Here is a 15686-nt window from a genome sequence, read left to right as displayed (position 1 = left end):
CATTCTGGGACCCAGCAACATCACCAGAGACCATAGATGCCATACAGCATGCTATCAACTGGAGTCCAAATGCCTCAACATGACAGCTCGGTAAGGAGCTAAATGTCCTCCAAGCGACTGTGTGGCAGATACTGAGATTCACGTTTAATAACCATGCATACCACATCCAGACTAAGCATCACCATGACGCTGAAGACACTGCTGCTGGTGTTGCGATGTGTGCAGACCTGCTACAAGCAACTGAGGATGAACACCTAATGGAAAACAATCTGTTCAGTGATGAATCCACATTTCACATGTGTGGCAAGGTGAATAGGCACAAGCAACTGAGGATGAACACCTAATGGAAAACAATCAGTTCAGTGATGAATCCACATTTCACATGTGTGGCAAGGTGAATAGGCACAACTGCCACATTTGGTTGGATGAGCAGCCAAATATAGTCCAGGATTGGGGATATGATACACTTAAAGGGAATGTGTGGATGGGAGTGATCAAAGCAAAGGTATACAGACAGATCTTTCATGTTTGTCAAAAAGACAACAATAGGAACAGTTTACCCAAATATGCTTCAACAGTACCTGGAACCACAACTGGAAAAGGATAGGATAAAAGTCTGTTGCTTTCCAACAAGATGGCACACCTCTGCACTTTGCAATCATCATTCAGGTTTACTTGGATGAAACATTTTCTCATAGATGAATTGTTTGCATATCACTTCAGACTATCGGCTGCCCACTCTCGTGACATGATGCCCTTGGATTTTTTTGACTGAGGTTTTATAAAGTCATAGCTGTACCAGTTAAAGATTAAAAGGGTAAACAAGTTGATCGAGTAAATAACCGATTCAGCAGGAAAAATAGAAAAAGGAATATTGGCAACCGTGTTTCATGCACGTAAGATAGATGGGTGCTGTGCACAGATTTTCAGGGTCACTACACTGAAATGTATTGACGTGTCCCCCCATGTGCTTGTAATGAAGCTGCAACTTCCATTTTGTGATAAAAATGTGTTTCCCCAAACTGTCAAGGGACTTTTGAATCACCCTTTAATTATTGGGCCCTTCTTTGAAACAGTAAGAGAATGAATAGCATGCCCATCCACTATACTCAGGAGCAACCAAACTGGTGGCTAGGAGAAGAATGTCAGTTTTCCACCCCGTCATTGCTCCCTTCTAATGCAACTCCTCACGAGAAGTCTAGATCAACTCACTATTAAATGCATACATCTGTTTCAGCGTCATTTTTACTGCAACAACCATCCATACAGAGATGTAATTTGTCCTGCATTTTGTCAGTTCTGTGCAGTTTTCTTGTTTTGAGGTTTTTATTGGCTCATATCCAACGCATATGATGTCAAATAAAGGTAGTCAGATACAAATTTCTTTGTGAAAAGAGAGTTGCAGAAGAGATGAAACCACACTGGCACTGCAAATTGTAACAGTAATGGCATGTAGGGTAGTACTTTAAAAGAACAGCAATATGAACAGACACAAAGAGACTAGAAACCTGTGATGAAAAGTTTATCAGGAAATATAGTGTGTGAAGAAGGACTGTTAATGATTTAGTGACTTTTCAGAAGAATGTTATTCATCTTATTGTTTTATAATGCATAAACAGTGCCATAACAAAAATTGTTAGATGGCTTTCAGAAGCCAGGCAGCCAGAATAATTCTAGAAAGAGTAATATCATTTCTTCAATTAACTGTTCTGATACTGAATTTTCAGCTACATTTCATAGTTATTCACAGTGGGGAAAGCCTTTAAAACCTGTTTCCCTCTCTGCTGTCCCTTTCCTCTACACTAGTCAGAATTTATTGATTCATGGTGTAAGAATTATCAGGAGAACACAGTCTGAGCTGGCAAGTTTGTCAATTTTGAGTGCAGGCGAAAGAGGACACGCATTTTGGACTTCATACTGAGATTAAGACTGATATGTAGAGTTAATGAATGCTTAACTGTTTATAAAATTCCATCTTAAATTTCGTCATAATTTGACAAAATATGCATTAACAGTCTCTCTGACTACATAACACTACCAAACACAATACCTAAAAAACAGAAAAGGAGCTATGACTGCTACTTGTATGACACTATTGTTTGAGAGCAAAGGTTGCGCCTGTCTCCATTAACAGAGTTTGGAATTTGTACATTCATGCACTGTGGATAGTCATATTATGTACTAACTATTTCGTGTACTGGAATGGATTATTCCAGTTATATCAATTCTTTAAATGTTATTTTCTGTTTCAGAAGTTTAAACTTGATGTTTTGGCACCAGTTTTTTTTTTTATTTTTTTGGTACTCTGTTCAAAAAATAAGCTCTTATTTCCTGATTTTGCATAACTGGTTAACACTAGTGTAGAGCCCAAAAATTAGCACCTCAAATTACGTATTAAACTTACTTTTTATTTAAACGGAAGTATAGTACGTCATGCTTTAAAAAGAGATTAAATCAGTAATTTGTAGCCAGCATTCATTGGGTGAGTACATTAGGTACACTACCTTCATTCGGTGAACAAGACAGCCAAAAAGTAAAATTTTAGCACATGAATACAGAATTTTTCTGCTCAGACTACATTTAATTAAACTGCTTCCAAATGGGAAAATGCTGCATTCATTTAATAATAGGGTGTATAAGCAGACAAGAGGGGAAAAAAAAAACAGAATTTTTCCCGGATTTACCGGTTAAAAATGCGTTTTTTTCCTGGGTGAAAATAAACATTTTACCAGGTGAAACTTTCTACATGTTAAGTGAAAGTATGCTTTCCTTAAGAACTATAAAACTTATCAATGCACTGAATGGTAATAGTTTTATACACTGATGTAGATCTTCATGGTAATTTAGGAAATGAAACCCCAAAAAAATAACGCAATTTGGAAATATCCTTGATGAGCAGCAACATGTACAATGCATATTTGCATAGTACAAAAGTATAAACATGAATTCCACCAAACACAACACATTAGTTTCCAAAAACATTGAAATAGCACATTAGTTTCCTAAACGCTAAAATTGAGATTGTAATGCACTTCTGTCAACCATTTATAGCTCCTGTCACATTATCTCACCAGCAAATTACAGCAGATATTCACAGCATAGGACACTTGATGTCATCAGCCAATAGCAACATAACTTTAGTAGCGCAAACAAACACACTTTTTAGTTAATCATTTAAATTAATATACTTATAGTATATCTACAAGAAAAACTAAGCTTTCACTTATAATATTGGTCATATCTTGGTCATATCAGTAAAATTTTAAATGGTGACATAAATGTTTGGTCTTCTGGGCCTGAAACTTTTCTAAGCAGCTGGTCCTCACACATATAACTTTACTCATCTTATGCAGAAGGAAACTCACATTTGAAATGACGCTTCTCAATCCACAATACACAATATTTTCCCACGACCAGTTATAGGTAGGTTTGTTCAAGCAGTTTTCACAGAGGACCAGACGGCAGGCATTACTGGGCATGCGCAGCTACGATGACACAGGTAGCCCGTGATTGATGTTTGCTCTGCTCATACACCTTTCATAGCATTTCTGTTTGGATTTTCATTTGAAGAGGGGTACCATGCAACCATGTGCAGCACTGCAGCATATTGTTCGGAGGGGACATATGAAGTTACTGTACTTACGGCAATAGTTTTATCATATCCTGTCTACATAAGGAAAGCAAAATTAGCAAGCAGTCCTTGCTACAACATTTGTTTCAAAACTAGACTCTATACTCAAAGTAACCCAATTTTTTTGCTATGTGGTGACTTTAACACAGTTTTTTTTTTTTTTTTTTTAAATTCATACTCTGCAATACTGTTCTGTAGTATTTCTGATCAAATACATCCACACAGCACTGAAAAAAGCTAACAAGAAGGAATACAAATTTCTTGCAAAAATTAAAAAAAAAGTTGTTTGTGTACACCAGAACTAAGAACAATAAGCTTTTCATGACTCTTTCACACTGTATGAAAATTAATAAGGTTACATATGAAGCCAAAAAACTGTATAAATGGCAGTTTATTTTCTACTCCAGGAGTAATTATAAGGCCTTGTGGGGAGTTGAAATGATACAACAAGGTATGCTACCAGTCTGTAATTTACTGAAGAATGATGTTCAGTAATTTTAAGACATAAACAACACAAATTAAGTAATAATGTCAGTCCAAGAGGAGGTACCAGATACATGTTGAAACATGTCTTGTGATCAAAAAATATTAAATCAAACAATAGAAAATCCAGGATGGAATGTAACAATACCAGAGAAGGAAAGTTGCTACTCACCATATAGCGGAGATGCTGAGTTGCAATAGGCACAACAAAAAGAGTCACACAATTATAGCTTTCGGCCATTAAGGCCTTTGTAAGCAGTAGACACACACACACACACACACACACACACACACACACACACACACACTTACACACTCACTCACTCACTCACTCACTCACTCACTCAAACACAACTTGCACATATGTCTGCAATCTCAGAGAGCTGAAACTACACTGAGAGCAGCAGCACCAGTGCATGATGGGAGTGGCGACTGGGTGGGGGTAAGGAGGAGGCTGGGGCAGGGAGAGGGAAGGATAGTACAGTGGGAGTGGCGGACAGTGAAGTGTTGCAGTTTAGATGGAGGGTAGGAGAGAAGGTGTGGATGGGGGAGGAGGTAAGTAGCGGAAAGGAGAGAAATAGGTGCATGAACGGCCACCGACAAATTGTGGCCAAAAAACAAGTGGACCACCCTGTTGCTGAACACACTGCCAAACACGATATCCCTCATCTCAATGACTGCTTCACAGCCTGTGCCATATGGACCCTTCCCGCCAACACCAGCTTTTCTGAATTGCGCAGGTGAGAACTTTCCCTGCAATACATCCTACGTTCTCGTAATCCTCCTGGCCTCAACCTTCGTTAGTCACTGTCCTCATCCATCCAGCCCCCTCCCTGTTCCCATTCCACCACTAAACAGCCGTCATTTCACCGCCACATCCAGTCTTTTAATTTCTTTTTATTTCTCTCCTTTCCGCTTCTTACTCCCTCCCCCCCTCCGCACCTTCTCTCCTGCCCTCTATCTAAAGTGCAACACTTGACTGTCTGCCACTCCCATCATACTATCCCTCCCCGTCCCTGCCCCAGCCTCTTCCACCCAGTCGCCACTCTCATCATGCACTGGTGCTGCTGCTCGCAGTGTAGTTTCAGCTCTCTGAGACTGCAGATGCGTGTGCAAGTTGCATTTGCGTTTGAGCATGCACTTGTGTGTGTGTGTGTGTGTGTGTGTGTGTGTGTGTGTGTGTGTGTGTGTGTCCCCTATTGACAAAGGCCTTAAATGGCCAAAAGCCATAACTGAGTGAATCTTTTTGTTGTGTTTATCGCAACTCAGCATCTCCGCTATATGGTGAGTAGCAACTTTCCTTCTCTGGTATTGATCATAAAATATTGTGTTTCACAGAAGGCCGCTTTATAAAATTCTGCTAATGCTTTTCAATGTGGTTTTCGAGGAGCCGGTTTTCTTGGAGTATCATTACTGTTATTATTTCATGTTTGGTTCTTCATTACAGCATAATGTCACATGTGCCAGAAGATGAAAACATGCACTTTAAATTTAGCGAACAGTTGAGACTAGCTAATAGTGTGGAATGAAACACTTCATTTCAAATAAATTGACCACCTTTGCAGAAAAGATTAATAAAAGCCAAATTTCTTTAGCAAACTGACAAAAGTAACTTCATTGTTTTACAAAACAATTTTTGATTGCCAATAATGTGGAAATAAAACCAGAAAACTGAGTTTTCCGTAATTATGGGAATGTATTTTAATTTATTTGATAACTATCAGCCACAGAAGTCCATTTTGATTTCATTTGGTATGAGAGCTGTAATTGAAAAGAGAACAGCAAAATCATGAAAAGCAATCACATGTAGACTACTCCTCACTACTACTCTGCTCTGCACTTATGCCAATCTGGCAGCTTGGGTGCACCAGAAAATTTTTTTCAGATAGCATCAGGCTGCTTGCAGCTACCGCTTATGCATCTACCAGCCACACTTGAAGTGAGAAGTGGGACAAGGCACTGCTTGTACATGACTTCAGCTCTGCGCTTGTGCATGAGCCAGCTGGCAACTGCTCAAACAAATCTTTGTTCTAAGGCCTTTGACATATTTTGCTGTTGATGGACATTTATGTGCACATTGTGTTTTGTTGTTGTAAATGGAGCATTTTCTTTGCACCTTAAGTTTTATACTGGTGTTTTTCTCTTGTTTATGTTTCACTGCTGCAGTATTATTCTGCAGTAGCGCGCTAAAGCAAAATTCTTTGTGAGAGTATCAATTCTTAAGAGTCAAAATTACAAAAATTTTGTTCACAAATAAAACAATGAAAAATTACAAGAATTCTAAAAAATTCTTGGGTTTTTCCTGGCTGAAAACAATTCCAGGTTTTCCCGGTTGTCCCAGGGCGTATACACCCTGAATATATTTACATCTGTGATACCCACTGTGAAAAAGATAAAAGTTTAACTGTGAAAAAGATAAAAGTTTAACTGTGAAAGCAGATGTATCATCTGTGCATTAGCTAGCATGCATGTCTTTTAACATAAAGAGAACACAGTGTTATAATTCAAGTATTTAATCCGAACTGTGACAGCAAGAATTGTTTCAAGGAGATTTTGAATGTAGCCTTATTTGTAATCCCACTTTTATTGGGGGAATACTATAAATACTTTTAACACAGATCAAAATATATAATACTTGTTTGTTCATTTGAAGGCAGAATTATGGTGGTAGGACACTGATACAATGCATAAAGTACAGCATCTGAGAATTAGAATGAGAATGGGGGTGCGGGGTGGCAGTGCGTGCAAAAAATGTGGATAGGAAGTTCTTTCTTACTTGCCCCCTCAATCGACCAATTTTGCTGTTCCCTATTATATATGGAATCAGCTGCAAACATAATTTAAAATAAACAGTTCCCACTACCAGCTAGAGATATAGCATTTCATAAATATTTTAACTCACATTCTTATGATGTCTTTGGTAATCTTATGATCTACACTTCACAACACTCTCAATATATCTTTCATAGCCAGGCATTCGTCAGGATTTTTCAACATTTGAAGCAGGATGTCCCGGTAGCCTTTCTATAGCACTATGAGAGTAGTATCAAACTGCAAAATTGTTCCTGCGATAATCATCATTTATTCATTTACACACCATGTTGCATAGCCACATCATGAAGGAGAGCCTTCAAGGGTGGTGAGCAACTCTAAGTTCAACATGAAAAGATAGAGGCAGCTATTCACAAATATAGTAAAGGGTCATTTACTCACTGTGTTTCATAAAGGAAAATGTCCATTCTTCACATTTCATTAGTGCATCTGCTATTTTTATTTATTTATTTAACCCTATGTACATCTTTAGAACCACGTTCTTGGTTTTACATGTGAATCTTCCATATAACTCACTATCTGTACCAGCTGTGTGGTAACTGTATATGTACTTTCTTCATTGAACAGCAATAACCTAAAATGTTGTCTAAACAGGTGGGCTGTTTTAACACAACTAATGGTTCAAATAGTTTATGTCATAATTCAGAAAATCTCTAACTCTGTTCGATCTTGACTGACCTGGGATCTAGTTAACTTTCATTGGTACTATCAGAATGACCTACCCTAGTTTATTTAATACACAAAGGATTTAAACAATAAAAACAACTGTGAAATAAGGACTCAAATATCTTCTAGGGTGCAGATCATGGGCAACAAAAACTAAAATATGAACAAAAAATAGCTATCACGATTCTATCCAATTCTCGAGCTTCCGCTCGTCGTGCGATCTAAAGACATCCGATGGTACTATCACAAGGATGGGTCTTGCCACTGTAATTTATTCTTACAATAAAAATTACAATCACTTTATTACGATATGTTTCGTTTGTTTGGTATTTGAGTCTTGATTAATTTTCTTGACTGTTTCATCTGAATATAGCCACCACGTTTTCAAACTGATTAAAATCTGATAACTTTTTTACCTGTTATTCTACTATGTGAACAGTGATTGAACTGCTCATTTTCAACCTACTTGGTAAATCACTACCATATCCCATAAACAAACAAAATATTGTACTGGGATCAGTCAAGTAATATTTTCTGGAGGACACTTTCATCTTCTGTTACCTTTATATAAAAAATCAGCATAAATGTCTATATATCCATACATACTGGCACTGTATGAGAACTCATAGTAAATTTGTTCGAACACAGTAGGAGTTCGTGCAGTGCTAGGAATCCATGCTATTTCCTTCAGTGTTTCATGAAAAATTCAAATTTTAAATTTTAAGCAAAGACATAGCTTACTGTTGTGGCTAACTCATAGTTTCTCAAGTATCCCTTGCACTCGCACTGCAAAAGTCAAAGGTCACGTTACTGTATTGAACGCTGCAGCAGCAGTTGGCATCACAGTGATTATATTCGCAGCACTGCTTTCCCTGAAGTACACACCCTTCTCATATGTAACACTGCAACTAGGCCAAAGTGCTGAGGCAGGAGTAGTTAAGGTGAATGGAACTTTTAAACCAGACTGCTTATGAAATTGCTTCCCTATAATCAAGTGAGCAGTTTTAAGTTTACACATAAGATGAGCATTTCTGACAACAACACTGACTTTTCTATCACTTTTACCTTCACATATCACACAACACAGTTATTCATGTATTCCTTTAAATAACAAAAGTAATAAAAAGCTTACCTCCGGGGAAGAAATAATCAGCGTATGTGACCAAGCTATCCACTACACTGCTGTGGATATTGGCAGAGTTCATATTCATTCTGAAAAGAAAAATGGGCAGTAAGATTTATGGTCATACTAACATGTAATTTTCTACAAAAGTAACTTGGAATATACCGTCACATACAGATTCACACTTATACGAATGGGTATACAAACGCTCCCAAAATTTAATGTTACAAGTACCCTGAAACACCACTAGGTGTTCCTCCATACATTCTACTTGAATTAGTAGGGTAAAAAACTGTGAACTGTGTAGTTTGCTTAGGTGTTGGTGAACACCATTTCCGTTGTTACGACTAACTGAGTTTGCAGTTTTGTGATAGCTGACCCCAAAGTGCAGCCTGTTTGTAAAACGTTTTGTTTTAAACTTGGGGCAACTACTTCACACACTCACCAAATGTTGAAGCAAGCTTTTGGAGACAATACTTTAGATCAGGCACAAACCTACAACTGGTGTAAACATTTGAAAATGGGCAAATGTCAACTGATGACAACAAAAGTTCTGGTCAGCCATCACTGGTAACACATTATAAAATGTTTAGCCAATGATGGATCCAATTCTGCAACATTGTAGTCAAACCATTGCATGCATTAGGAATAAGTTATTGTACATGTAAATCTATTCTGTAACAATATTTCAACATGAGAAGGATTGAAATGATGTTTTTGTCACACCTGCTTGAAGGTGAACAGAAGCAATATTGAGCTGAAGCCTGCAATGAACTGAAACAGCAGCTTCAAGTTGATCCAAACTTTCTCTCAAAGATTGTTACTGGTGATGAAAACTGGGTTTATCACTATGATCCTGAAATTAACCAGTCACAATGGCAGAGTCTTCCTGTAAGATTACAGTCGACTCAGTTGGTATCCAGTACTTCCCCACTTTTATTACCTGTGTCAATTTTTTGTTTCTTAATGACTGCTCAAATGTCAAAAATATACACATCAATGATTTAGCTTTGGTAGTGGAATAAGAATCCTTAAATTTAGGAGATGAACTGTACGAGCATATGTTGACACAGTCATATTTTCTCTTTTCCATGTAATGACAGCATATCCTTGAGGCACTGCCAAAAAACTTACCAGTGCTTTGCTCTAACGCCAGATTTCAGGTGTGTAACATACACAAATGATAGCTGTAAATTTAAAAAAAGGATATCATCACTGAGGGTTTCATCGTTATCTTTGATTAACAACTAATTAATTGTAGAATAAATTTTTTCATTACCATCTGTGATCACAAAATTGTTAGGTCCTTAGACTATGAGTTTCAGTCAGAAATGACCACCTTCAGTTCTACAGCAAAACATGGGGGCGGGGGACACAAATACTTCAAGTAGATTGTCCAAATCTTAAAACAATAAAATAGGCCACAATGAGAAATATTACTGACAAAAATGCGGAAAACATGCACTTCAAAAATGGTAAGGCATACCTGTTTTAAAAACATGTCCTAATGTAATGGAGCCATAGTGGCATTGTCAAAAGATAAACACACCATCACTGCACGTATTTGAAATATAGTCTAAAGTAGGCCACATGTAGGCAGAATCATGCTGTTAACAGTACTACTGTTCATAGCAAACTGCTGTACAGTAGCAACACAACTGTGGTGTCGTAAGCTCATCAGATGCCACCACTGTAAGTGTACACAGTTATGTCAATTATATAACTGTATGATATGAATAAAAAAGAATAATGTGATAGGTAAAGTCTGTAGTTGGCTTACCAGGTGCAAAAATTACAGTAATAAAACGCATTTTTTTTTTCTGAGAATAATGTCATGCACCCTTCCAATAAGCTAAAGAAATGAGTAATAAACAGCACGTAAATGCACACTCATCCAGAAACTGGAACCAATAAGGAACGAATGAAGAACATTCCAATGAAATTGCACGACAAAATGTCCCGGCAAATGAATAAGTGTTTCAGAAAATCTAATATTAAATGCGGCTTTCAAGTTACCACCACCCTGAAATTGAGAGTGAAACATAAACTGAAAAGGGTGTATGATAAATTTGATGGCTCTGGAGATACAGGTTTCATTGTAATAACTTGACAAATATTATATGGGCCAAACCAGCCACTCTTTTAATGCAAGTTTTAAGGTGCATTCACAACCACGGAACAAAACTGCTTTGGGATTACACTTATCAGAAATTGGTCACGCTACAGGGAAAACTGCGAATAGCATGTGTATTCTCCACGAGGTGCAAAAAGGTCGTGCTCTCGACTTGTTGAAAGAGCTTGAAATTTATAAAGTGGAAGGACAAGAGCCAGCAAAGGTGCTCAATGGGCAGAGCGATTTTGTACCCAATGCATACTTTGCTTTGTTTGACAATGTTCTACTTTAATCACTTAATGTCTCTCTCAAATATATCTTGCCTTTGCCTTTACCTAGTACATACATCTATACATATTTACTTTGTTTCTTTACTTTGAGCATATTGACCCTTCTCTGTTTATATATTTCATTAATTAGATAGTCCAATTAATTGAGTGGTACAGTGTTTTATCATTCTTTTCTTGGAAAGGCATGTCGCAGGATATGAGGGGACCGACCTCTGGCAGTTAAGTCCATCTGACCACTTCTCGCCTATGTGGCATTCCGGCGGTCATGGCAACACAGGATGCTGATTACTTACTACAGTCTGTGGTTTCATCCATTTGGCTTATTTTCTTATTTATTTCATCATTTTTATATTATTCTGTTAACTCCATAAGCTTGTTCTTACAAACGTCATTCTAATTTTATCTAAAATTTGCCACAAGAGTGCATCGGAATTATTGTCACTTAATTATTTCCTCTTTAACAACCTAACTTTAGTTGTGTTTTTAATTTATTGCATTTAATTACTGTAATGACTTACACACCTGGTAAACTCATTATAGGCTTTACCTACTGAATTATTCTTTTTATTCCATATCATACAATTATATAATTGACATAAACGTGTACGCCTACAGTAGCAACATGTGATGAGCTTATGACAAACATTTTGTGGCTACTGCACAGCAGTTTGTTACAAACACCAACACTGTTAACAAGATGACTCCATCTTGCTGTGGCTAGTTTAGACCATATTTAAAAATATGTGCAACAACGCTAAGCTGATTTTGTGTTAATCTTTTGATGATTCCATGAAGGCTCCATTATATTATGGCATGTTATTAAAACACATGCCTCGTCATATTTAAAGCAATGTTTACCACATGTATGTTGGTAACACTTTTGACTATGGCCTCTTTTATTGTTTTAAGATTTAGACAATGCATTTGAAGTATTTCTGTTTTTCCTATCTTTTGCTGCAGATTTGAAGATGGTCATTGTTGACTAAAACCGATAGTCTACGGATCTAATAATTTAGTGATCACAGACGGAAGTAAAGAAATTTATTCTACATTTTCTGGATCATTGTTTTATTCACAGCCATGTCACAGCTTGTGGAAATAATTAATCTTCGTACAAAAACATCTGTGTAATTTTATTTAATATCAGACATATTGTTTCTTAATTTCTCTCATTTGTGATCTGCAATTACAGTAAGCTGCACCTGCTAAGACATCAATCTTAACTATTGACTGAGCGAGCTTAATCCATATAACACTGTATAAAATAACATTTGTAAGAAAAAGTATCAGGGGGTTAGAAACTACTGGCTTTTAGAATATTATGAAATGTAAAGGATGAATTTCATTACCATTGCCACATTTGCAATTAAAAGTTATTTTTGTCCTTACTTGGGGTAGAAATTTCTTTATTTTTTGAGATCATTACTCCTAATAAAATTAGTCATTTGTTAATTAACTCATTTATAAGTAATAGCTATACCCTTATAGTTGCAACTAGGGTACATACAGTCAAAAAGGACTCTACCTTTAAAAAAAAGAGTTACTTTTCCAAATGTGACAAAAGCCTGATCAGCCAGAGTATTCAATCCACTCATTATAGGCAAGCCTGAAAATAAAACTGACCAGGCAGAACACCGCCTCAAGAGAAGAGGTAGGCTGAGGCTTTTGTCTTCACACTCTTTGCAAGGATTGTCTAGTAATCTTACATTCCTTCAACTCAATAAAAACATTTTGATGAATCAAGGATAACGTACACTCTATGTTGATTGGGTCTTTTTTTTATTTACAGAATTGTTGATAAACAGTTTACCTGTACTGGCCATAACCTTTGAGTGATAATCATTAAATGACACTATGGAAAATGACTCAGATCTTTATTACTTCTTTGTCATGGTAGGCCAAGTGCAATGCAGTCCTGTACTAATTAAATTCATCAAAACAATCACCAACTCTGAAATCTATCAGAGAAGGTGAATATATTATAATTTTACCTACAAAAAGGCCTTATCTGAGTATGAAAAGCAATAATTTTCAATGTACAGCAAGCTGCCCTAGCATTAACTTTGCTTCAGAGATATCACAGCACAGCTATTTACACAAAAAGGAGTACTTTTCTCATTTAACTGACAAAAAGTATAAAACCTTGATTTATGTTTCAAAACTGATTTGTGTATGACAGTTCTGCATTACCAATGATGTTGCTTGACCATTTTCTAATTCAAAGTTACACTGAAACGCCAAAGAAACTGTTATAGGCATGAGTATTCAAATACACAGACATGTGAATGAAGTCCCATGCTTCTTTACAGAGCGTAGGGGAGACCCCGCACGGCCTTACTAGGCAAGGTCTTAGTGGAGGTGGTTTGCCATTGCCTTCCTCCAATGATAATGGGGGTGAATGATGATTATGATTATGATGATCACAACAACAACACCCAGTCATCTCAAGGCAGGGAAAATCCCTGACCCCGCCAGGAATCGAACCCAGGACTCCATGCTCGGAAAGCGAGAAAACTACTGCGAGACCACGAGCAGCAGACACAGAGATGTAAACAGGTAGAATAAAGTGCTGCAGTTAGCTGTGCCTCTATAAGATAACCAGTGCCTGGCACAGTTGTTAGATTGGTTACTGCTGCTACAATGGCAATTTATCAAGGTTTAAGCGAGTTTGAGCGTGGTGTTATAGTTGGAATACAAGTGACAGGACACAGCATCTTTGAGGTGGCAATAAAGTGGGAATTTTCCTGTACGACCATTTCACAACCATGAGCGATAAAAAATGCCATAAATGGCACAAAAAAGTTAATTCTGGGAATATGAGAGCAGGCTTATACTGTACTCGGAACACACTTTTCCAGATCACAATTTATAATCCGTTTACACTTTGCCCATAATTCCTCCATATTCATCATACTGGAACTAAATGTCAATTCATTTCGCAAGTCGAATGCCAATGACTGCTTATCCACTCTTTCTAACAGAAACACTCTCCTAGCCTTCTTTCTATGGAAGAACTGAGGCACAAAAGTAATTTGTATAGGTTGACAGTAGCTTCGACGACTTTCAACTTCCGTAGTGGCCAAACAATAAACCAGATACCAAACAACTCATCTGCTGGTGTTCTTTGTTTGTGTATGTCATTGACAAAAAGACAGTGGGACAGTTAACAAACGAAGAAAAGTGGAATGTTATTCTCAGGAAGTGGACTGAAATTCGCATGTGAAGTGTGTTGATATTTCGTTGACTAATGTCAGTGTACAGTCTGTCGCACAGTGAAAATTTCATTCAGTGCCAAAAGGGTACTAGGAATGTTTTGCAATACAACACAACAGACTGATTATTGCTGTGTTCTGGGAATACTTCATACTTGTATTTTAGCCGCTGTGCCAGGTCTGTGGGCACAGTTGTCCACTAGCAGCGTTAGCTAGAAGTGCTTGGTATTGGCAACATGGTCACGAACCTGAGATTCAGACAGTTTTTGGGTGCAGCTTCATGCATGATTTAACGCAAAGCACTGCTCTGAAGAAACGACTATTGCACTCAGTGATGTGTGTCCACATCGTACAACTATGTTCAGGTGGTACAGAGAATTCCAAAGAGGAAATTTCACTCTGGGGGGGTGCTGAGAAGATGGGAAGGCGAAGATCATCAGTTACGGAGGAAAACATTGATGCTGTGAGGAAAATGCTCGACAGAGACAGGTGAGTGATCTATAAGCAGACAAAGGATACCTTAGGGCTAAATGCACCAGCAATTCGTACAAATCTGCATGATCGTTTGCAAGTAAACAAATTTGGATGTCTCTGGGTGCCGCATAGATTAACAAAAGAGCAGATGACATGATGTGTGACTTTGTGCCGGGAGATGTTAAAGAAGTTTTCTAAAGGACAATCTCAGTATGGGAATAACACCACGACATGTTACAAGACTTGGCCGTACTGTTATGACGTGCTGACCGAGACGCAAACAAAGTTTGGGTCTTCGGAGATGACGACACACCCCTACTTATCAGAAAACCCTGATCAGTAAAGAAGAAAATGATAGCTTCCCCCCCCCCCCCAAAAAAAAAAAAACAGGCGGAATTATGGAGTGTGTTGTTTCGTACACACAGGAGACAGTCATAGCTATGTGGTACTTTGAGTAGTGCCTGCCCAAGGTCATCCAATCATTGGAGAACCTGCAACCGAAGTCAAGAAAGGACACTTAGTTCCTCCTCCACGACAATGATCCAGCTCTCCATGCCAACACATGCATGGAGCATCTGTGGAGTACAGCACTGAAACTTCTTCAGCATACTCCTTACAGTAAAGACCTTTCTCCTTGTGATTTTGCCCTGTTCCTGCAAGTGGAAAGGAAGCTGAAGGGAATGCAGTTATCAAGTTATGAGGCCCTCCTGAGGGCCTGGGACGAGTGTGCCTTACTCCCTACAGAAACCTGGGATAATTGGTTTAGGGATTGGTTCCAGAGGATGGAGAGGTGTATTCAATGTGGCAGAAATTACTTTAAAAAATTAAATACATAAAGCTGTATTGCAAAACTTTCCTAGTA

General features: G+C 37.8%; 1 protein-coding gene across 7 annotated transcripts in view; it reads right to left on the bottom strand.

Annotated features, from left to right (window-relative positions):
• The window catches only part of LOC126195139 (rho GTPase-activating protein 17-like), a 354101-nt gene that overhangs the window by 80749 nt on the left and 257666 nt on the right, over window positions 1–15686 (bottom strand). For all 7 annotated transcript variants that reach the window (XM_049933640.1, XM_049933639.1, XM_049933638.1 and 4 more), the window contains exon 11: window positions 8745–8824. In XM_049933640.1, the coding sequence (XP_049789597.1) occupies window positions 8745–8824 (80 nt within the window). The remainder of the gene's footprint in view (window positions 1–8744; window positions 8825–15686) is intronic.

The sequence above is a fragment of the Schistocerca nitens genome, chromosome 7, assembly GCF_023898315.1.
Source record: "Schistocerca nitens isolate TAMUIC-IGC-003100 chromosome 7, iqSchNite1.1, whole genome shotgun sequence".
In the NCBI taxonomy this organism is placed as follows: Eukaryota; Metazoa; Arthropoda; class Insecta; order Orthoptera; family Acrididae; genus Schistocerca; species Schistocerca nitens.
The sequence above is the reverse complement of the archived record's forward strand: the minus strand, read 5'-3'. Positions and strand labels throughout refer to the sequence as shown.